The 23,387-nt window shown below is 39.9% G+C and overlaps 1 protein-coding gene across 2 annotated transcripts in view; it reads right to left on the bottom strand.

The window, feature by feature from the left end:
• Positions 1–23,387, bottom strand: part of ADCY1 (adenylate cyclase 1) — a 170,414-nt gene that overhangs the window by 102,230 nt on the left and 44,797 nt on the right. For both annotated transcript variants that reach the window (XM_075745272.1, XM_075745273.1), the window contains exon 2: positions 18,177–18,326. In XM_075745272.1, coding sequence (XP_075601387.1) covers positions 18,177–18,326 — 150 coding nt within the window. The remainder of the gene's footprint in view (positions 1–18,176; positions 18,327–23,387) is intronic.

Below are 23,387 nucleotides of genomic sequence, written 5' to 3' on the forward strand. Positions count from 1 at the left end.
TAATTATCCATAATTTTCATTAACATCACAATGATAATAATAACAACTTACTTTATTGTTAGTAGCATTTATCTGTCTGGGCAAGACTTCCCAGGATCATTTGCTATCCTTTTGTTTATCCTATTTCTGAATCTAATGAAAGTGTTGCATTAGAAGGACTAGGACAGCTGGCTATTAAGCAGGGAGAGGGGATGATAGATTTATCCATAGTCTGAATCAGCAGAACAGTAATAAAGGTATGGTTTTAATGGCATCTTGTCCAGTGTGGCAATGTCTGTTCCAGCCAATGCAGTAATGGAATGCATCAGTACAAACCCCTGGTTAAGCACATCTTTTCTTGCTCTATCCACAGAGAGATTTTTAGCATGGGTCACTGACCTGCATAAAAAGGACCTCTAAGTTTTGGATCTTGTCAGTATTGACTATAAAGGACTATGCTGTTGTAAGGTGTCCTTAGATATCTACTTAAGTTTTCTTTTCACATAGAAAACACTTGCATTTAAAATGCAGTTTCAAGTTCATCCGTCAGACCTGCAAGATTCGGCCATGGCAACAGTCTCAATGAATTCACATAACCACATCTCATCTGATTCAGGAATACCAGGTTCCAGAGAATACAGGTGTCATGGTTTAGCCCCAGCCAGAAGCTGAGCACCGTGCAAACACTTGCTCACCCCTCCTGGTGGGATGGGGGATAGAATTGGAAGAAAAAGGTAAAACTCATGGGTTGGGATAAGGACAGTTTACTGGGACAGCAAAGGAAGAGGAAAATAACAACAACAGTACTTAGAATATTCAAAGCAGGTGATACACAGCGCAATTTCTCACTGAACAACCTGACCATCCACTCAGACCCATCCCGCCACGTCGCTCCGTGATATCATATGGTATGGAATACCCCTTTGGCTAGTTTGGGTCACCTGTCCTGGTTGTGTCCCCTCCCAGCTTCTTCTGAAAATTAACTCTATCCCTGCTGAAAACTAGGACAACAGGGAAAGGCTGGAGCAAGGAAGATGCAGTCTTGGTGGAAGGGGACCAGGTCAGGGAATACTTAAGCAAACTGGATGTACAGAAGTCCATGGGCCCTGATGGGATGCACCCGCAAGCACTGGGGGAGTCAGTCACTGGCAGATGTCATGTCATTGCAAGGTCACTCTCAATAATCTTTGATCAAACATGGTGACTGGGAGAAGTGCCTGAAGACTGGAGGAAAGAAAATGTCCCTCCTATCTTCAAGAAGGGAAAGAAGGAAGACCCTGGGACTACAGGCCAGTCAGTTTCACCTTGAGTCCTGGAAAAGTGAAGGAGCAGCTCATACTGGAAACCAGGGTGACTGGACCAGATGACCTCCAGAGTTTCCTTCCTACTTCACCTATTCTGTGATTCTGTTATCTGATGATCAACAGCCACAGTAGTGGCAGCTTCGAGACATCACAGAAGTGCAGATCTTGGCCAAACCACATCCTCCTTTTATTTAAATGACTTTAAATAAATAAGGAGCAACAATTAACACTGAGAAGAGGGCATCTGCACAGACAACTGCTATGTGTTGCTCACATGCACACATTCACCAGCCTACACTGGGGATACTACAAATAATACTCAAATGGTTTCTATTTTTACAGTTTGTTCTGAAAGAAGACACACTGAGTATTTATGTCACCAAGGAATACGTTAAACTTTGCAGAATTGCCCTGGTACATATTTTAGACTAAAGTTCCTTCATACGTTTGTGGCAGTTTGTGTGGATGAGTTTAAGGAGCATTAACTAAGTCTATTTCCTATTGTTCTCATATGTATACTAAGAACATTGAAAGAATATGATGGAATTAAATACTTGTTAACAGTTTATGCACATATCAGTTTCAGATTGACCAAACGGTCTCACATCTTGGTAGGAAATGGTTAATTACTATAATTTCTACGTTAATTTAATTAAGTGTGCTTATATCTCTGCAGCAGGATTATATTTGAGTAACCCAAAATTTGGGTTAAAACCCAAAACAAATAGTTTTGTCAACAGTGGATCTTACGAAGCTCTGCTGCCCACTACTTGTGTCTTGCAGTTGATTTACTATTTTAACTGAAATATGTTGAGGTTGTAAAATGAGCTGGCCACCTATAAGACAATAGAGAATCCACACAAGAGAGAAGTTTGAACTGTTGGTTGAATTCTCTGGTGCTTAAGATGGTATAAACTCCAAAGGATGCTGGAATTCAGTAAGTATTATCCTGGATGCCAATTTCATGATGTCTGATAAGCACTAAATGTTCACTGTAGCTTCCCTTTAAGTGAGCATATTAAACAAGATCCTTGCTATTTTGCTTAAATCGATAAGTAAATTCCAAAGCTGTTATGGAGAAAGAGTGGGGTTTCAGTTTCTGTTTCCTAGAAAGTCAGACTAAAACAAATAGACAAACAACCACCAAAAATTATACTGACAGACTCTTACATAGACCAATGCTGACTGAATAGTTCTGTAAATTACAATTACAGTACAAGATGTGAATAAAAACCTCACAGATAACTTCTGCAGTGCACATCAAATGGCACAGAAGCCAGGGAAGCAATAGCAATCCTTACTCTGAAGGTAGCATTGGAGAGCTGCAGGATGCAGCACTTGACAACCTTGAAACCTGCAGATGTCAGATGTATTAAGGGAGGCTACAAAAACAGTGATTCCTATACACATTAGCCTGACTATCACAAGACCTGAAGGGAGCTTATCAAAATCCTATATCAAATTGTGGTGGCTTGCTTTTTTCATTAGAGATAATAATAAATTAAAAAAAAATAGAAAAGATGCACAGAGTCTTTACAAAGTGTTAGCAGCCTCAGAGCCATCAAGTGAGGAAAGATGCAATTATGGCTTTCTCAAAGGGCAGCCACTGCTGACCTTTCAGGCCAAGAAGGGAAGCAACATCATGGCTGTAAGAATTGTCACTGGAGGAGAGACCGGAAAATATAAGAAACACCACCATAATGGAAAGTATTGAAGCACTGAAAATAAATGACACAGCATCTAGGTCTCTAGAAAAAATACAAGAAAAGTCTCTTTTATTTTGGGCAAAATCTTATCTGTCAAGAAAAGTGGTATTACCCTTCAGGTCAGCCTCAGGAATGATCAAGGACTCAGAGGTTTGGAGCTGCAAGCCGTTGGAAAGTTTGGGAAAGGGTTCCACCTGGATCTCTATTCAGCAAGTCCTCCATCATTGTCTGATTTTTTTTTCATTTGCTCCTGTATGGCTGATCTGATTCTAAAAATAATCTGAAAGCCAGACTAAAAGGAAAACTAGAGGTGCATGGCTGCATAGTGCATTGAATGGAACAAGTGACAGCACTGAAGCAAGGCCAAGTCACGTTTGTGGTAACATTCATGCTTGAGCGTTGCTGCCTCTGACAGGGATGGGTGATGACAGAGAAAAATTGAAAGAGTGAGACAGGGAGCACTAATCAATTGCAACAACTTTGACTAGAATAAAACAACACTCATGCTGCAGACTTTCTTATTGGTGCAAAAATTATGTTGTATTGAGGTAGCCTCAACACGTGGCATATTTCGAAACACAGGCTAGTAGAGAGAAAAGTGCTTCCACATTTTCACCTTTCTCACTGATCCACAATGCTGTTTAGGCTTATTTATATCTGGTTTCTACCCAGAAAATTAGATCTTAGCCCTATGACTAACATGCTATTTTAGGAATTTGTACTCTCTTCTTCTGCTGTAAATCTTCACTCAACATTAACATCGTCCTGAAGTGAAATCACATGCTGAAAAAAAACATTCTTTTCAGAGACTGTAATTGTCTGACAATGATTTTGCATTCCCTGCACAAATCCCACGAAGAAAAGAAAATGACAGATGAGGACCTGTATATCTCCTTCATTCACAGTATTAAAATTTCTATTTTAAATTGCCAGTCCCGAGCCTAGGATTTGGAAATACCACACTGGGCTGCCTCTGCCAAATGTCTTATCCTCAGTAATGATGATTTCTGGACCATTAATGAAGACTTAGTTAATTTTGAAAAGGACACTTGATTTAGAAAAACATCCAGATTTCTTTCTCCCACATCAATGAAGCATTGCTAGAAATAAGAAAAGGAACAAACATTTGACTCCAAGGCAAGTCAAAATGTACATGCCAAGCCGATTAGGAATTGCTCAGTGTTACCTTGGCACTATCCAACAACTAGCACCATTATGCACATGGACAAAAAAGGAAAATATGCAAAGGCAGAGAAATGGAAAAAAAAAAAAAAAAGGTTCCCGTGGTTAATGGCCAAAAAGACCCTATATTACTACTTGTTGTTTGGAACATTCTCAACTCTAATTGCAAGTACAAGCTGCTGTACTGCAATTCTCACTCCGGGTTGGCCCTGGGGAAAAAACTTTATTAATAGTCTCACAGTTATTCAAGAGTTGGCTAGACAAAGCCAAGTTGGCAGAGCTTGGTGTTGCTAGCAGTCCTGCTTTGAGGGAGTGGTTGGACTTGATGATCTCCAGAGGTCCCTTCTGATTGTTGTGTACCAAAGGGTACAACAGCACAACAATCAGGAGTGGAGGGTGCCTATGCTTCCTGGGAGGCTGAAGCCATTCTGCCACCTTACCACACACAAGTGTGGCTTCTAAAACAGCAGGGGAGCTCACAGCTTAGCACCCTCTAGCAGCAGTGTGATTTCTCTTTCCTGAGAGGGGAAGCAGAAAGAAGCAAGCAGATATCTGACACTGTTCAAGCAACAGCTTCCATCATCTGCACACTCTATTCTGCCCCAATGCTCTCTTCAGCTTTCTCCAATTTGGAGGCTTCTCAGCACAACTCACTCTCCCATCCCCATCCCTGGCCTGGACAGCTTCTCCCTCCCACAGCCCAGCTCTGGTTTTATGGGAGTCCCCAGTGCATGTTCCTGATACATTTCTTGTGCCTGTCTCCAAATGAAGATGCTCTTCCCCCTCCCATCTTGAAAATCATCTTATTTTACTGCTTCTTCCAAACACTTACGACTTTCTCAAAGTCCCTTTGAAATTTTCACCTTGATTTATAATCATTTCATGCAGCTCCCCAAACAATACTATCCAGTCCAATACCACGTTCTATTCCTATTGTACAAAATGATTTATTTTGACATCTGTATGGGAAATGACTGTGATACATTTTCAAATTTCTTCAGTGAGTTGTAAATCATTTATGAACCCACTCTCCCTTCATCAGAAAAGACGACTGAAATGCAGAAAAATGTCTTAATGTTCCCAGCCAGCATCCTCTGCTTTCTTTCCCATTGCCTGCTGTGCAGTTGGATGACCCCTCACAACTTTCTATCCATAAACTGGATGTACTTGCTGTGCTTCTCCATGCTAAATTTTATTCCTGTAGATTATCATATGAGATAAATAGAAAACAAAATGGAAATCTTATTTATAGTCAGTGCAGACTATTTTTAAAGGAAACAGTTGTTGCCATTTTTTCTGAGATACAGAAGAGAAGCAACCAGAGGAAGTGTAGCATTGCCTCAAAGCTGCGGGTTCTCGTGTTTCTCTGGTTCTTTGAATCTCACTGCTCCTTGTCCTCTCATGCTACTGTATATGCACACCTAGTGGAATTCATTTCGAGAATGAAGTTACAGTCTGGACCTGCTGAAGGGTCACGCAGGAAAAAATACTGCTTTGCCTGTCTTTCAGTCCCATGAGAACAGGACTGTAATGGATGCAGCTCAGTCTCTTTTAGTCAGCTTCGTTAGGTTCCTCCTGAAATGCTGCTTACAGCCAGGCTGCTGGCACTGCTGCCCGCACCCACCCGGGAGCCTGGGCCCCTGGCCTGGCTCAGCAGTCTCATGGAGAGACTTGCTCAAAATGCGACTCAGAGGTTCCCAAGCTCATGCTGGGGAGAGTAGTAACTCCGGATGGCACTCCAGATCCTGATCCTTTCTCATGCTCCCTGGCACTAAACCATATTAGTCAGGATAGATTGCATGCCCACGGGCCACTGCTTTTTGCATTGTCATAGGGACTTTAAAAAGAAAGCAAGAAAAAAGAAGCATGTAATGAGAACAGGTTTGGCACCTTTGTTTCCTGGCTGATAAAATATGAATATTTTTGTTTGTTACAGTAACACAGCAACAATGATGACGAATAGGAAAAGAAGCTCACAAAAGAAAGAAGCATTTTGATCATCTACGCTACAAGGTTTTTTACAATACAAAACATGAAAACTAACCCAGCAATTTTTGCAGTCTAGCACAGATGTTTTGTTATTGCCATACTTAAACAAAAAATGCCATCATATTTTAAAAGCATTTTTTCCTGGAGAAGACAAGCATCAGACATACATATAAAATATTAATAAGACTGTTTCAAAGTTAAGTCATCTATATAATTTTGAGATTCAGCTTCTACTTAGTCAGCAGGGACTCCAAAATACATCCTAAATATTACCACCTGCTAGCTAATTATACCTAAATATTAAATAAATAAATTCACTCTTGCATAATTTTAAGAGCTACTGCTTAGTGGGTTTATGGTCTCTGACATCCCTATATTACACTGCACAGCCATTTTAATTCCCTGTAAGGAAAACAAAAAAAAAAAAATGAGAGAGGAGAGTAGCCTAGTGCAATGCACAGAACAACAACTTTGTGTAAAACTACTACGATTCATTTATACTTCTTGTAAGCTGGAAAACAAAGACAGTAGATTTCATTAGTGAATTATTTTAAATAAAGCTATGCTATGACCTTTCTTCCAACTAAGTACAAGAAAGAGCACTGTTAAAGATGGTGATATTTAAAAGCCACAAGGTGGCAATGTTTCAGAACGTTCCTGATTTCTTGGAAAAATGTTTATCAGTAACTCATTATTACAATCATAGTCACAAAAGACCATCCATAAAGGTGCTATCTAGTGCACAGATTTTGAATAGTAAGAGGATGGCTACCAACATGCAGTTACGGTAGACGATCAAAATACTATGTATGAACTGCAAGATGGATTAAGGATGAGTAGACCTGTACCAGACCAATTTGACATCTTTCTACGGTTAGTTGATTATTTTTGTTTAAATAAAGGAAAGGCAGGACAGTGTTTAATGAGGCATTCACAGGTTCCACGTGGAAGATCATTAGTTACAATGGAGAGGGTAAGACTTTGTGAAAAGAATTAGGGGAGGGTGAAGTCTTGGCTAAAACAAAGAGCAATGGGCAGCATGGAGTGCAGAAGGATCAGGCTGGAGAGTGCCCATAAAGAGACCGTAAAACAGCTCGAGGGTACAAAGTTCACAGGACAGCATACAAGCAGTGGAATGATAAGAATGAGAAAAACTCAGCAGTACATTGTGCCTTTTAGGTGCCATCCACAGAACTACATGAGATAAGATGAGTTGGAAACCTCTGTATGTAAAAAAGCCCCAGATGCCCACTGATCACTGGATGACTATAGAGTATTCATGTGACGCCACCCTAAAAAGGCAAGTGTGATTCCAGAATGGACCGGAAGATTGCTAGTAGCATCACTTGAGATCAGCTCCACAAATCTTGTTCAAATAGGAACAAGAGCAGAGAAAGGCCATGAGGATAAACAGGGAAATTAGAAGTATAAAAAGCATAGCCTGTTTTCCTGGTTGCCCTCATATCTATTAAATCAGAATGCTGTATAAATATATCAGTAAGGATTAATCTTCAGAAAGGCAAGCTAACAGCATTGACACCAGATATAAACTGGCAATGAATAAATGACTGCAGCATCAGCCTACCATTAATCTTTTTACTTTCACCCCATATCCTTAGTATTCACTCTCTCGGAAAACTAATTGGCAAAATTCAATGTATCCACAAAACCATCACAGAAAACTTGACAGGAAAAGGATGATACTCATTTCAGTTAATGAAAATCGTCCTACTGGAAGTGAACTTGAGCGAGAAGCAGCCAAATCCACACAACCAACAGTGCCTTTATACTTAAGACATTTTTATTTGCCTCACTATAGTGCAGACAAGTAGCCATACAGACAAAATCAGACCATTCTCTAAAAAAGATAACTTGAAACCCTCCTTATGATTGGCTAGGAAGAAAGAATAGCATTTCTGCAGTACATTGCTAGGGACAGGTATTTCTTGACTCCAGCAGTGATTTTCTCTTCAAAGTGACCCCTTTAAACTAGGTGCGAAACAACATGTTGTTTGTCTCTTCTGCTCGGTGAAGACCGGAATAGATAGAGGAAAACAAGACAGGACAGGGAAAAAAGCAAAGCAGTGACAAAACTCTTTGCCTTTCTGCAATGAACATGGGGAAGGAAAGGAGAGGTCTGAAAACTTTGCTGGGTGCAACCACCAGTGACAGAATGATCAGCAATTATGGAATCATTCCTTAAAACACACATTTCAAATATACTCCAACTCAGTGCTCTTCTTTTGAGAACCTGGAGTTAGGAGGTAAAGCACATGGTCTCAACACAAACAGCTTATTTTAGTCTTGCTCACTGTTCTGTTCAAAAGATATATGGGTCAGCAAGGACATGATACCAGCCATGGAAACATTTAGAGGAGGTTAGTGGGTATGGGAAGATACTAATATGGTATACTTGAAAATATCTGCTAGGAAAACAAAAAAAAAGTAAAATGGGAGGTTTCGATTTTTTTTCTTATTTATTAAATATTAGTTTAATAAATGGCCTTGTTTCTATCTATCAAGCTCCAGTAGGATTTTAGTAAGCGAGTTTTTGAGGGTATATCAATGAAGATGAAACTTTTCCTTTTTTTGCACAGAACAGCCACTGAGCATACTGTTCTAAATCTTCCTATGTGGAAAGAAAACTTTTTGCCCATTCTTTTGCAGAGTCAGGAAGGCCAGGTTTCATCTTTCAGTGAAATGATCCCCTCATAGTAGCACTGACAGTATGCACATGTGTTGAGTATATACATTGAAAACAAAAAGATACACTTAAAGCACAAGTTCTGAAAATTTAATTTCTTTATAAAAAGGTTTTTCTGATTCAAGCAAAGAGGAGCCTTAAAAATGATCAGAAAGAGTACCAATCATCTGCCAATGTCATGATCAGAGGGAACACATAAGTACTAATGCAATTGCTAGGCAGGGCTGCAGCTGAGATACATGTGAGCTCAGGTTTGCTGGAGGCTGAAGTGCCACACGGAGCGATGTGTTCCATCTCGAACAGGATTGGGACAACAATCCTGTCATTGTATCTCTCTCTCTTCTTTCCTTCTGAAGATGCTAGGAAGATGGCATCACAAGCAGCATCAGCTTCACCGACACTAACCCCTTCCAGGGTAAATGGAAGAGCAGACAGAGCTTCACTGGCTTATCCCTGGTGTACTAAGTTTCCTCTCAGTTACAGGTTCACCTCTTTCCAGTCCACAGCCATGTCTGGTTTGTTCCACCAGTGCAACACTGAATACTTGGGCTAGGCATATACGTATTCAGCAGGAAGGGAAAGTCACAGAGCTCAACCTTCTGCAAGGCAGATGCATCTCCCTCTTCTGCCCTCGCTAATCCTCCAGTCCCCAGCTAGTGGGATTTTTCTCGAGGGACATCCTACATGCTACAGCTCGAGATAGGACTGTGGCACTCTCTGCTTTTCCTCTGCCCCACGAGATATGACATCCTCGCTCACCACACTCCTTCTCCAACACCCAGATAACTCCACCAGCTCCACACAGATATGTGGCAAACCTACTGTGTTCTGCTCCGGCACCTTGCTGAGAAATGGGGCCAGGGTAGTGGAGCGGGGGGAGAAAGGCCACAGACATGTCCAGTCCTCTTTCCATGCCGCAGGAGAAGACACACTCTGCAGCTGAGGGTCCAGGGGTCCAGAATGGGGAAGGAATCAGAGGAACATTAAAGACACACTGCTGCACTAGTACCAGTGCTTCATAACATTGCCATTGTCTGATACATCATACATTTAGAGCTGCAGTAGGCATTCAATATCAGTACATGCCCTTGACTACTACAGATTTTTGCCAGTGGTGGAACAAGCAAGAAGTCTTCAGAAAAATAAAATTTTTGATTGCTAGTGATAGAAACTGAGCTCAGTAGCCGGTGTGAGCAGACTAAGGATTTTAGAAGACCAGGAACTTGAAGCCAAAGCAATAATTTTAGAACCTAAGTAAGACATATTAAGTGGTAAGCAGATAGTATTTCCTTTTTCAAAAACCACAGATGCCTTTAGTACAGCAATATGAAAGCAAATCACAATGCAAAACAGTAAAATGCAATCTCCAGAGACTAAGATTTAAAACTTTGAAAAATCTAGAATTTTTCTAGTCTAGATTAGAAAAATCTAAAAGCCTTTCTCCTTTGCTACTTGTCCTCATTTTGTCTTCATAGAGCAGGGAAGTGAGCCTAACCCATCAGAAGAAAATCTCTTTGCCTTCCAAAGAGGAAAAACGAGGACCAACCATGAACATGCTAAGGAAGCAATAAGTGTATTCATTCACTAAAAATAACAAGTGTGATTCAGATTTAGTTCATTATTACCTTATCAAACTGGGAAATTCCTAATAAAATGTGCCTGAAGGGTTGCTGAACTTCAAATGAAATCAGTTTTTATTGAAGAGGTAATGGGAAACAGAAACCTTGGAAAGAATTTAAATTACGTGACAGACGGAAGTTCACTCTAGAATGGAAAACGTGAAAAAAAAAAAAATTCCTTAGAATGTTTTTTTTTTTCCCCTAGTTAATGGAATGTAGTCTTTTCCTTCACAGAAGGTTGACCAAAAAGAACAGACAAAACATCTATGAGAGTACATACGTGCGTATACTGTTGCACACTGGAATGAAAGCAAAGTACCCAGCTCAGTATCCTGTCCATGGAGATAATCTGTGCTTAAGCAGTAACTTAGCAACTCAGGAGCCATTTGGCAACCTGCACATGCGGCTAGGCCAGCTGCTGTAATGTGAAGCACCTATGTGGCAGAGCTGCTGGTCTATGGTGGAACCGCCTTGCTTTTGAAGAGTGGCACAGGAAAAGTTGTGTCAAGCTTGTGTTAAAGCATTAGCTAGCTTTTTGTTATAGTTAAAATACTTCTAGAAGTGAAAACAACTCTGTGGACAACAATAAAAATACATGTAAGAGAACTTTCCTAATGACAATTTCAAGTTCCCTACAAATTCCTACTGCTGAGGGAAGAACATCAGAAATCACTCCTGAGGTTGCATTACTTTATACTGTGGCACCCTACTAAAATACACAAAACCATTGCATGAATGTCCGCACATATTTATGTTTGTCTACTCTACTGAATGTAAGCCAGCATCCATTACAACATACAAGAGCTTAACATATGTGGCATGACTGTATGTTATACATACATGTATGAGAAAAAACAAACTGCAACAAACAGCAGTCCAAGACATCCCTGTTAGACTGAGTATGAGTGACTACATACGACTAAAAAGCAAAGTTCATGTGCCTTATTTTCTTCTTCAGAAATCTCTTCAGTTGCCATAGTTCACACTTTGTGTCAAAAAATGAAATGGCTGATAATGAATTTAATTGATATACTTATTAACATCAGGAAGCTTTCAGGAGGTGAAATAAAGTTAAACCAAATTGTTATAGTACTGATCTGGCCTGCTGTTCTAAGTGTGGCTTTTTAAAGGCTTTTATAGCTTTTTCTATAACACCATATGTTACATTTTGCAAATTAAAGGCATGTGGGCAGAGTAATACAATTACAATGCAATTAAAATATATGTACTTTGTATGATTTACAACTGTATGTTTTTTCTTGTGTGTTGCTGAGTTTCTACACTTTGACATTTCAAGTCCAGTTGCAAGGCACCTCTCTCTTACCATACAGCTGTGTAGCCCTAAGCTTAGGTATCCCCCTGTGACCACTCCCAGGCAAAATCCTCATGACATCAGCAGCAAGGTGTTCAGGATAGAAGGGATGAACTACCCTTGAATGTCTGTATTACTACTCAGGATTATTGTCTATAGGTTAAAAGGTTAGATTACAAGCCTCACTTTTACTTGGCTAAAGTTAGGTAAGAAGAATCCCAATGGTATGCCAAACCACGCAGCTTCTGGCACTAACCACATTCAGATGAGATGTTTATTCTGCATAAAAAGAGGTGCAATAGAGCTGTAAAATTAGAACACATTTTTTGTTTGCTATACCCTGCCTTGCAAGGGGTAACAAACAGTTCCTAATGGCTTCAGGGTGAAGCAGAAGCCTTCCACCTGAAGGTTTGCATTTAACCTGAGCAGCCCTCAGATTTATTGTTTGCTGTATTAAGGATAGACACACGCATGACTACTGCAGGACTGGGGACTAACAGATGCTAGTCAGTGGAAAGCTTCTGGGCAATTACTGCTGTATGGGAGAGAGAAATGTGCCCCTTTGAAACTCCTTTTACCTGAGAAAGGTGGAAGATGGAACAGGGGTGCCATGTAGCAGGATAGAGGTAGCCAACGCTTCATCTCAGCTCAGTGTAAGGATCCAAGCAGCCAAAGGTGGCAAACGAAGCAGAGAGCACGACAAGGTCCCATCTCTGCTGCTGCTGCTATTTGGCTAAGAGGCATCGGGCACCAGCCTGCATGAGTGGGCATGAAGCCCAGCAGTTCAAACTGAGACCCTGAAATGGTAACATTTTCTCTTTTCCCTGATCCTAGAAAAGAACAAATAGATTGTTGAAGGTGTACTTTCCTGTGTAAGGTTGTGGGTTCGATGACACAATAAATTCAATTTTAAGCCTCCTTGTAACATAAAGCACAGCTCTAATGTGGTACAGGCTCACTCTGTCAGCTAAAATTAGTCCACCTACATTTTTCAAAGACTGCACTGGTGTCCTGGGTTGGGCTGGGATAAAGCTAATTTTCACAAGAAGCTGGGAGGGGACACAGCCAGGACAGCTGACCCAAACTAGCCAAAGTAGTATTGGATACCATGTCATGCTCCAGATACAAGGGGGACCTGGCTGGGGAGGAGGGGTGGCTGGTCTGGGATGGGCATTGGGCTCCAGGTGGTGAGCAAATTGCATTGTGCATTACATGCTTTGTATATTCTGTTAAAAGTATTGTTGTTGTTATTTTCCTCTTCCTTTGCTGTCCTAGTAAACTGTCCTTATCCCAATCCCAATGTGTTTTACCTTTTTATTTCCCTTCTTCTCCCCATCCCACTGTGGGGAGAGGGGTGAGCGAGCAGCCGTGTGGTGCTCAGCTGCGGCTGGGGCTCAAGCACAACAACTGGTGAGCTTTTCCGGAGGATCAGGTATCATTTCTTGCCCTGCAATTTGTGTAAAATTAGGATCACCTCCCTGTTGCACACTAGATAATTTGACAAGAACATGTTGTTGTGCCCACACATGATCCAGATGAAATTCTTGCTGCAGGGTGATTTACTGATGCACAGAGCCAGTATGAATGATTATGGGAACAGGGCCTGTGTTTTAATGATGAATTTCATATTTTCTTCTGCACTGTAATGAAAAAAAGATGCAGATTTCTGCGAATAAAAAGTATGGGAAACATGAGGAGAACCTAATTATGCATTGATAAGCATGCTGTCAGGGACCCTAGAAATTACTTCTGCCTGAGGCTGTGCAAGTAACTGATTTTTCAGTTTGGTTGCTGAATTGGAAGAAAAGAACCCCAGTAACCTATTATCCATTACCAAAATGAAAGTCCAACATGGTTTGTTTTATTCAAACATAATGTTTTTGGTTTTTTCCCCCCTTTTTTTCATAAATGCTTAAAATTAAACATAACAGACAAAACCACTGGAGGGTTGCTACAGGTATTATCCTTTTACCCAAAGGTACGGGAAGTAGCACACATATCCAAAATCTGTAATATCTACATTAAATGTTTTGAAGGAGAATCTGAATCCAGCAGAGAATTTGAACCCAAAACACCCTAAGCAGCAGTTCAAAGTATTCTGCAATGAGACTCATGGTATCTTTTGCTGACACCATTTCATTTTCCATGAATAGTTATTAATCATATCTCTGACTCAGGGATGTCCCATTTATTCTACACAATGTTAAGGATATTGCCCTAAAATGCAGCAGAGACTTGTAATGCATACACATATACACGCAGACACTTGTATGCACAATTCAGCATTACATAAAGAGAATTTAGCTAGCTTCAAATGATCTGGTGAACATATATGGAAGCACTGTAGAGCAACACCAAGATGCTAGTCTGTCTCCTAGAACCAGCATTACTGCAGTAGCATGGTGTTGTACCAGCCAAGGGCACAACCCTACCTCTCAGCAAAACTAATTATACTAGCTGGAGTGCCATGCTTCTGGCCCTGAAGCTAGACACAGAGCTGGCCATCTCATCCCTGTGCTTCCTAACTCTGTGTAGTTTTTAGTGCTTCCTTCAGCTTCTTATGTTAAAGCCTATAATAAACAATTTCATGCATCGTAGTAGCGTACACAACCATTTGAGGAAAGATGGATGCCACCACTGACTACATTTTTCCAGTCCCAATGGTTTGACAGACTAAGTGTGAATTCACAAAGAATTTTTAAGATAGTCATTCCCCCATTCTGAAGACTGTTATTCTCCAGTTGTTTTCCCACCATCATGTTCTAATTGTAAGCAAATACAAAAGTAACATTTTGGAGGGAAAGAAAGATCTATAACAAGTTGCTTGAAAGATGGTCTTTATTTTGCAAACACACTTGCATGTACTTATGCAGTTAAAAACCAATGAAGATATCTAAGCTGGTTTTGTGGGCTTTGTAGGTTTGCATGAAGTTAAACATTTTTCCAGCCTTCCTCATATGAAAACAACAGGCACTTTTCACATCAGCCTGTGCTGCAGCAAGTGGATTTCACTGATGGAAATTATACACTTTATCTCCAAATTCAATGCATGAATATGCATAAAAATGTTCTTATTCTTGGGGGGGAGGATGGTGGAAATGAGTAAGATTCATTACAAAGTCGGCAAGGTTGGGGTAGGACATAGCTTCCATACATCAGGAGACTAAACAGGTTATAATTCTTCAGCTTGGAAAGAGAGATGAGCAGGGTTATGAGACAAGTCTACAGTGTTATGAGTGGCATGGAAGAGGTTACTGTAGAACGATTACTCATAATTTATCAAAAAACAAGAGCTGGACATCACCCAATCAAGTCATCAGACAACAAGCCTATGACAAATAAAATGAAGTTCTGTTTCACAGAGTGCATAATTAGAGTGAAATTCACCATCACAAAACTGTGGGGTCAACAAACTATACACACACACTGAAAGAGCGACTAGAAAAATGGAAAATGGGAGTCTACAGGCCTTTAAACACAGTGGTCCAGTTGCACTTCAAATTAAGATGGCCTCAGAATTACAATGCTACCGCTTGCTTGGAGCACAGCACCACTTCAGGAGCTGCCACGCTGGGAATTAATACATGGTGAGCCACAACTTCCTTACTGGTTTCCCCTCTGAATCAGTGGCAAGCAGCCTTAATCAGCAGCAGGTTACTTCCTTCTCTATGCTGAACACAGTCCCCATTCCCCATTCCCCATCCCCGCTTGCTCCTTTCTTGCTCACTAAGGAAGGTGTGAAGCACTGCCTGGAGGCTGCTCTCGGGATCAGTAGGGACGTCCAGGGAGCAGGGTGACAATGCCTTGCTTGCTGTATGGGCAAAGGATGATCTTGAATTAATGGAAGGTGATCTGGAATTAATGGAAGTGGCCACAGAGAGATGGTGCAGGTAGAGTAAAGGGGAAGTACTCAGGTGCTCTGAGCAGGAACAGATCAAGTGCAGTTCCACGGAACAAGACCCACCTCACAATATATGTTAACTGCTTGCTCTGCAGAGGATGGTCTTCCTTCTGAGCTTTATATACAAGAGAATAAGCTTATCCCAAGTGAATGATTATAATTATTCACTCCTGATCTCAAACTTATTTGGTTCTTGGCCTTTGCTTCTGGTGTTACTCTAGAACTGTAGTCTAACATTCAGCAACGTAACAAATGGATGATGCCACCATCGAGGCCAGTTATTTGTTGTGACCACAAAAAACAGATAACAGGGTCATTGTTAAACTGAATTTTAAAATAAACAGAGTCCGTCTGCTCCCCTTCTCCCCAACAACACCTTCAAAGCCTACTTGCAAACTCCTGCATGATGACCAAAAATGCTACAACATGGGATCTTTGCTCTTGCTCATAAAAATGTATTTATCAAAATTACCATGTGGGACTACTACTACGAATGCATCCCATATGAGGACAATCACTGTAAGTAAGAACACAGAGGAAGAAATCTTACAGTTTCAGTTGTGGTATCTGTCTCACACAGTCAACACTTTAACTCCAGAAGGCTGTGTATGTTCAAAAGCTGAGTGTGTTTTTTCCCATTAGAGACTTGCACAGAAATACTAGGGAAAGGTTTTAGCATTTTGGATTACAATTCTCAATGTAAAAGGCTACAATATTTAGGTCAGAGCATTTGAATAAGACAAGAAAATCTGATGAAAAAATTCAATCCTTTTTAACGTATAATATTGGTACTTCAGAGAACAAAAATACAGGAATGATCACAAAAACTAGGTCAGCAACGTCTCTTTTCCTCCTCTCAAACCTTCTTGAGTGTTGCCAGCTGGAAACTTTGGCTGTGTTATGCCACAGCAACTGCAGAATACTTTTGCAGCCTGTAATCATGTCTTAATTCTCACCCTGGTTTTACAGGTATTCTAATGTAGTGTGAGAGCAGCCACAGAAAGTATTTTGGTGGTACTTTCGACAGCTAATTAGCATATTTCACCACTTGTATTGAGTTTTACACTGTGTGGCATAAAGTTAATTTCACAAGTGTAGGAGAAAAGTGTATTCTCTTCACTGACCTGTATACTGCATTGGAAAAACATTTGCAGGATTCTCTAGGTATACTATCCCAAGTACCAACAATAATTGTACTTATGTGTAATGTTTTTGCTTTCTTGTGTCTCTATATGCACGGATAAAATATAAAATAAGGCAGATGATTGCTAATGTGCTAACTAGAGAAACACAAAAATCAGTATTATTTTCATGCTGGATTCCAGAAGCAGGTTTTCAAAGCCACAAATGGCAGGGTTGCCTAAATCCCATGGAAATTCAGTTATGGCATATTTATGCCTTTGAAAATCTGCAGCTTTGGATTACAGAAGACCAGAATCAAACCTAAAGGCTTTGATCCTAATACCATTTTTACACAGCCAGCAAAGATATGCAGTCGTTCAAAGAAAACGTCTACTTATTACAGAGTATGTTCAGGTCATAAAAATGCATTTGCTCAATTCATAACAGAAAGTACTTAAGGACCAGCGTTATTTCAAACAGGAATAGACTTGCTAGAGAAATAGCAAGTGAAGGGAAGTAAAAGTGTGCAAGGTACAGGAGTTTTGAGAGTCACAACATCTTGTATAGGAAGGTTCGAATACCACTTAAGTCCTTCATTGGCATAAGTTACCATCATTCCACAGAGGTCAATGGAATTACATCTATGTATTTCAACATGGCCCTCTATTATCACCTAGACAGAAAGAAAAACCCAGTCCAAGCCTTACAGATGAACAGATCTTAGTAGGTTTAAGATTCAGACCTGTGAGTAACAACAGCAAGCTTCACAATATAGCGGTTTTTCTCATTGCTTCCAAATCTGCTTGGAAGATTGATTGATAAAATTGTGTGAAATAAACCATCAAACCACTAAGGTAGCTTTTGAGAAAAGGAATCGATTGTTATCACAGTTATTCAGGTACATCAGCGCAGCCTCCTCTCTGCAAAATGTAGACTTTTGTTTATAGGTGTCATGAATGCAAACAGGTTATAGCACACACAGCCAAAAGAGAAGTATTTACAGCTTATCTAACACCTACCTAAAAATATCCATGGAGGAAACCCCCCGAGGATCTTAGACCACTATGTATGTTAGCTTTGCCTCAGCCCTAAAATACATACCCTCTGGTGCTGGAGCTGACAGTAGCTGTGGGGTCAGCCTGCGCCTTCTGCGTGTGCTGCAGGTGAAGAGCAAAGAGTGTGCACGCATGGGGGAGGAAGAGCTGAGGCAGGTGGGGGGGAGGCAGCACCCTTCCTTTGCAGTCGAAATGCACACACACCCTATCATGCACTAGGCAGCAATGTCCTGGCCTGTGGTTCACACAACTACAGTCATCTCCGAAGAAACAGTGAAAAACAAATAAGGCTTAGAAACTGACCTGTTTTTCATTTTCATCCTCCAGCCTCAGCCTGTCCTCTATGCAGTTCCTGGCCTGAAGGAACGCCTTCCTCTGAGCCCTTTCTGTCAAAATCCTCACAAAGACCCCATACAAATTTACACTGACAAAAAGGATTGCATTGGCCACAAGCTGTAAGGAAGAAAGAAAAATAAATGAATATTTTAAAATACATTTATTTTACATTTCTACTCAGCAAAATTAAAAAAAAAAAAGCAAAGCAAAAGAAAAAAGCACTGTCTTTAAAAATTCTGGCTCGCTAGCAGTGTCGCTGATACCCCCTTCCCACAACCCAACTGCAGTGAAACAATTATGGTAGCTACCACAAGGCTGAGCAAGCAATATTGCATAATACAGAACTTTGCATCTACTGAAGTTAATTTCTCTTACAATGATCTGTAACTTATCACTTTCATTCAGCATCGGTTCTTTCATCACCCCATTCGCAGATCTGTCCATCTAATAAGGAGAGCAGTATCTTCAACATTTGTTCAATTGTGAGATGCCCAGAACACCAAGATTATTTTCCTATGCCTTTGTAAAGTAGGGATATTATTGTCCCTTTTTTTACAGTTGAGAAGCAAGACAATGACAAAATCTGTGACTAATCAAAATGTGTGCCTGGGTACCTCAAGCTTTCATATTGTGCAGTTTGCACTTGGAAAATCTGCTTCTTTTCCCATGTCTATACTGTTAGTGACCATACTGTATTTTTTGAGAAATCATGCAAAATATTGTTGATGCTATCCTGCAGCAGACCTCTCAGAAGGTGCTGAGTGCTTTCAAATGATGGCCCTTGGAAGAAACCAAGCCCCACTGCAATGCTATAAACAGGGATAGTGAATTACTTTGGAATTACTTCCATGAACAGTGCTTTGATGAAGGACACATAAATGACCCAACTGCCCTTCTGGGTTTTTTTTAAATGTGATAGAGGTAGTTAACTAACTTAAATAACCCAACAGTGACTTGCACACAGCCTCCCTAAGACAGTCTTGTCCAAGTTTCTCACCACATCTCTGATGTCTGAAACATATCTTCAGATGGTAAATTCTGCAATGCAATGCAGTGTTTGTTTAGAAAGGAGGCAATGAGGTCTGTTTACCCAATATCTTTTCAGTCTCATTCTCGATATTTACTCAGTTACTACCACAGCATCATGATAAGGATTCATGGAACTCATAAATTCCAAAATTTCAGAAACCAGCTGGCATATAAATTGGCCAAGATTTGGCGTAATAAGAGCAAAGAAAGAAATTACAGCAAGTAACACAATTCATGTTAAATTCCTATGCACCTAAAATAGTTATATATAAAGACCATATAACTGAAATTTATTTCTTAATTCAAGGTACACATTTCAAGCTAGTACATCTCTACTGTTGCATGATCCGCTAGTGTAAATTGGAGACCACTGCCCTTGTTTGCACTGCATAGTGAGTCCAGCAGTGCCAACAACACAATCAAATTTTTAAAAAAATAAAACCACTGACATCGTTGTAGAGAATGCTTACTGACTAACAGGACTAGGGTTAAAGGCTTGAATTCACCCAATATGGTAAGCAACAATCCAAAATGACATCAAGAAACTCCCTGCTGATTTTTGAGAGCCTTTGGGAAATGTTTCACCCTACAAAAATGAGAAGGAAGTTTCTGATGTGTGTAACTAATGGCAGTATACAACTCAATCTCCTGTCATCTCAGTAGAGTGGGGAGAACTGAACGATTCATTTTGGGTGGGTTCTCCAGACCTTCACAGATTCGCAAGGCCTCTTTTACCTTTGTACTTGGTTGTTATTAGTTAACAGGACATCAGCAACAACTTCCCTGCAAACATTTCCGCCAGCCTAAAATCACAAGATACCCTGTAACAATAAAGGGAGCTGTGCCTAACATTAGTGTTTTCTTTCTCCTTAGATATCCAAAAGAAACAGTTATCTCACAAGAGCCAACACCAGTGATGGTGTTGTGGCTTCCTCCTGAGAACTGCAAAATGTGAGTTCAGGTGTCATCAGTCAGATGAATTTCAACCTAAGAATCTCATATACCATTTACTTCTCAGAGATGGTAATACTGATGGTAAAACTTCGAAGATGAAAAGCAGTACAAGAGCTATTATTTAATGATACATGCTGAGCATAAACAGCCTGCAATTCCTATCCTGCTTTATTTTGCTTCATCACAGAGAACTGTTTGAGGTATATCAATATTCAGGACAATTTAAAGCCTACTAAAATGAAATTACTGTAGAAATTCCAGTTGAATCCTATTTTTAGAGACAGGAATGCAGCTGCACTCACCTTATCCCTGCATTTCATCATGCTGAAGTGTAGTGACAACAGTGCATTTTAAAGCTCATTCTTAGAAGTGCAATGGAATAAAAATAGAAAGGATTTGTAAAGGCCATATTTGTAAAAGCCACAGAATAAACAAAGACAGTTACTGACAGTGCAACTGCTTGACCCTGTCCATATACAAAACAGCCATTAATAACACAGGGTCCAAAACTCATACTATCTTCATGCACTGATATCAGAGTGGCCCAAGACATAAATAATTACTTCTAGAGAGAATTGAAAAAAAAAAAATCAACTCAGTTTCTGGTCTTCAACTGGAAGCAGTAGAAGACCATATGTTGTAACTGCCAGCTGTTCTGGGACTATCATTACAATTTCAGTCAAGCAATGGTGATCACCTGGACTGGGGGTAACCAGTAAGTGGGTTCCTGCAATCATGCAGCCACTTTCAGACTCAGCAGGGTAAGTAATTTTCCGACATGCTTTGAACAGTTTAAGATAAAACAGAGGCTTAGCTGTCAGCTCTGGCCTGCAGGGAATCAGGAAAAGTGATAAAGCAAGTAAAAGATTCATAGATTTCAAAATGTGAGAAAAGAAAGTAGGGCAGATTGTCTCCTGAGGTAAGAGTTCCTTCCTTCCTCAACCCATTTTCTGCTTAATTACTATTTTTTCCCCAATAGCAAACTACATACATCTCTCTCTCTATGTTTCTCAAATGCATGCCATTTCCTGGACCCTTTTATTTTAATATGTAAATATGTACCTATATATATACACACACACATACATACATATCTAACTTACATACGTTATGTGCTGTAACTCCAGGAAAGATTGAGAGACTTGCTGTTAAAACTAAGCAAGAGGTATTGAGGCATCCAGAACTGTTGAAATATCAAGGAATTTAATTTTAAATCCTTCTGATATTATTCACTATATTACTGCTTAGTAGCAGAAAAAGTGCTCATCAGGTTTCACCATCACCCTGTATTTACAGAACTACGAAAGAAACAATTAACGTAATGCAACACAAAGTGACTCAAAGACATTTTTATGCTGCAACCTCTTTAAAACAGTATTATTCTGTCATTCCATAATGAGATTACCGGTCAGCCAGAATAAAAAAAGGGCATCAGGGTAATGAAAGCCTTTTTACAAATATTTATTTATTTATTTATTGTTGTATTTATTGTATGTGTTGTGCATTCTGCGTATCTGCTACACTTCAGTACCAATACTCTGAACTTTAAGCTTCTCCAGTCCTTAGTAGGGTACACTTTCTATCACTGGATGAACTTCAGCATGGTTCCTTGTGCTGGCTCTAGAGGTATTACCAAAGGCAGACTTCCAGCACAGAAAGCTAGTTCCTGTGGGCTGCCTAGTCGGTGAAGAGGGACTGGCAGAGCAGATGTTTCAACCAAATTTCTGTTCCTTCTGGTTTTTTCTCCATTGACTTTCTTGCGTCTCAAGTTAGTTTTAGTAGGGAACTCAAACTGTGCAATACAGCAATGCCCATCAAAGAGCGAGCAACTAATTCTGGAGGTAAGAAGCATATAATATGCACACGCATACACAGGGCTTGAAGAGTGCAATTAAAGATCTACGATTTTCCTCAGAATCATTTCCCACTTCTTCAGTGTGCTTTGGGATTACTTGAGAGACTCTTTGAAGACAGTGTCTCAAAACATTTCTCTCTATTCCAGATAGGATTTATTCTCCACTTCTTTTTCCTTCAAAGCAAGAATCCTCAAGTGTGTATTCATGCATGCACTTGCTCTCTGTCAAACAAATAGTAAAAAATTGTTCTATGTGTTATTATTTGACTTTTGAGAGGACTCTGCTTATTCAGCAGACTAATTCGGCTATCAGGTAAACAGTTGCATAGTAGATGGTTCAAACCTGAGGCTGGTTTTCATTCTAGAGCAGCTTTCTGTTTGTCTCACAAAATTGCCTCATAGAAAAATGTGTCTATTTCTCAAAGGTGTAAATGACTTCTGGATCACTCGAAGACTTTTTTACAAAGTGGTGTTCATGTGAATGGATATTGAAATACCCAACTTAAGTAGACTAAATGAGAAATATAAATTACCAGAGAAGAAAATTTCAGGAGAATCTCTCAGAACTTCATTGTGCTTTCTAAAAGCTAGGCTTGTAGTGTTAATGGGATTGAGAAGGGATTTCGGTAGTTACCACTCCCAGGATTATAATTTAGTGGCTAATATCAAGTCATTTTTTCTCAGCAGCATGAATTCTCATGATATCCCATGAAGTAGAGAAGAGTGGAATATGTAGGAAATGTGGCCAGCATTTCCAGGTGAAGGTTGAAATTTGCAGAAAAGACAAGACCAATGTGGTTCTTGTTATGTCATGATCCTCAGATACCTGGTAAGACAAGAAGTATGGAGGACCTGAATTCTACTTACAGTTTTCTCTGTTAATTGATTTTTATGGCAAGTAATTTCTGTGCCGCTATTGTTGTTCCTGTTATGCAGACAATGTAACATTTACTCATTCTGTCAAAATACTTTGAGATATGGCTATGTAATGCATTGTTGTAAAATATGAATGCATGTTGTGAGACATGCCCCTAAGGAAAGAGGCATCAACAGCTTACCAAAATGAGTCAGTGCTTCCACCGTTAAAACTCTTGAAGAGTAAGGCAAGACTGTGCTGTTTATGAAAATTGTTGATATCATGAACAAGACCTTTTACAAGTTTAAACAAAAATAGTTTATCTTTTTTCTGTTATAGAAAACATTACCATTACAGCAGTACTTTATTTACAGCACAAGACTGCGTAAAAAAGAATGCACAATTGCCTCTTGATCCTGACATGGTTTTGTTAAGTTTAGTAATTCACTTAATCAACTCACTTCGCAACCTTTCGAGAACACTG

This window comes from Balearica regulorum, chromosome 2 (genome assembly GCF_011004875.1).
Source record: "Balearica regulorum gibbericeps isolate bBalReg1 chromosome 2, bBalReg1.pri, whole genome shotgun sequence".
NCBI lineage: Eukaryota > Metazoa > Chordata > Aves > Gruiformes > Gruidae > Balearica > Balearica regulorum.